Source organism: Bos javanicus, chromosome 10 (assembly GCF_032452875.1).
Source record: "Bos javanicus breed banteng chromosome 10, ARS-OSU_banteng_1.0, whole genome shotgun sequence".
Classification (NCBI taxonomy): Eukaryota; Metazoa; Chordata; class Mammalia; order Artiodactyla; family Bovidae; genus Bos; species Bos javanicus.
The window spans coordinates 23,990,491-23,992,131 of NC_083877.1; the positions used below are offsets into that span (position 1 = coordinate 23,990,491).

General features: G+C 40.0%; 1 gene segment (V, D, J or C); it reads right to left on the reverse strand.

The window, feature by feature from the left end:
* Window positions 1-368: 368 nt before the first annotated feature.
* Window positions 369-1,201, reverse strand: LOC133255321 (T cell receptor delta variable 1-like). The segment is given in 2 exon segments: window positions 369-702; window positions 913-1,201. Coding segments are annotated over 2 exon segments (513 nt in total).
* Window positions 1,202-1,641: the final 440 nt, after the last annotated feature.

The window sequence follows — 1,641 nt, forward strand, 5'->3', positions numbered from 1 at the left end:
AGTCTGAGAGGAAATGACTAAGGACATGGATTTGATGGTGACTCCACACAGCTAGACCCAGGTTTGTGATGAAGTAAAACTGCCAGTTTAAAGCCTTATGGGACAAGTTTTCAAATCTAGACAACTTTACACATGTTCTGTATGACTGACTTAAAGTCAAAAATTCAAGGGGAGAATGTATTAGTAGAAAGTTACTCTGGACACCTGTTTCCAATGACATAGAAGGAGCCTCTATCTAGAATTAAATCTTCTGATCCAGACCACAACTTAAACAACCACAGGACTACCATTTCTTGTCTGGGGTCTATGGGTGTGCATTTCAGCTGGGGTCCTGCAGCAGGAGGGCTCTCTCTTATCAAGTGCTGGGTTTTTGTACAGCTTTTCCTATTACTTTAAGCACTGTGAGTTACCGGAGAACACAGAAGTACTTTGCAGAATCTTCCAGCTGTAAGGATGAAATGATGAGGCTGATAGATTTATCTGCTTTCTGGAAGTTTACAGAATAGCGGTCATTCCTTGCATTACCATGTTCTGAATACTGTTGAATAAGGTAAGTCATCTGTCCACTGGGAAGTTGCTTGTACCAAAAAAGGTAGTAAACGCCCGAACTTGTTTCATACCGACAATTCAGGGTGACTGACTGCCCCACTTGGCTGGATATATCTGGCTGGTCTTGAGTAACTTTCTGGGCCACACCAGATGCTGTGGGGAAAACAATCAGAAAACAAAGATGAAGCAGTGAATAAAATAGTGTAGGAGTTATTTAGGATCCAAAGACAAAAAAAATGAGATCATAAGATGCTTGCTTTTCCCCAGTCCTCCTTTCCTCCCCAAGTCCCTGTGAAGCTCCACGTGCCTGTGTGCAGGCCTTTCCCCCTGAACACTCGCACCCATGTTTGGAAGCATCCCTACCAGAGAAGGCGAAGGCCAGGAACACCCAGAGCAGACTGGAGAGCAGCATGAGGCATGGATTTCCCTGAACAAATGTGCTTAGTTGTGCCTTAAGCTGAGAGTTCAGTGTCTTTGAGTGCCCGGCAGCACATATACATACTACCCGGTACCTGTGTGACTCCCCGTAACAGGAAGTGGGGGTTGTCATGTTCATAGACCACGTGGTCTGTGCATGCATGGGAAAAAGTCTGGCTCACCACAAACCTTTAATTTGTCTACTTGTTTTTCCCTGGTCATTAAATTAATCAGATCCTGAAAAAAGGCATGAAAAAAGCAATCAGTATTAAAATTTGAGCTGAGGGGAACTGAATATTATGCAAGGTGACATACATTAATAATTATTCAGCAAAATGGTTTTTCCAGCTGATTTAAACTATACTTTACTATAGCTTATGAAATGTTCTCTTATCTATTAACTGGTCATTTATTAGCCTACACTTACTTTTCTCCATCCAGAATCTGATGACACTTTAAGAAAACTTGCAGATCTTAGGCTTCTTGGTTAATGGAAATTTTATTCAAAATAATTATTCTATCTCTTTGTATTGAGTTCTATGACTCTATTTAGGTTTTTCAATAAATAAAGTTACTTCACCATAAATGACAAAAAATCAGTCCATTTGACTTTCAGAGTCTATTCAGTTTTAAATTTTGAATGAAATTATAACAGGAATAAAATATTCTTTTGAA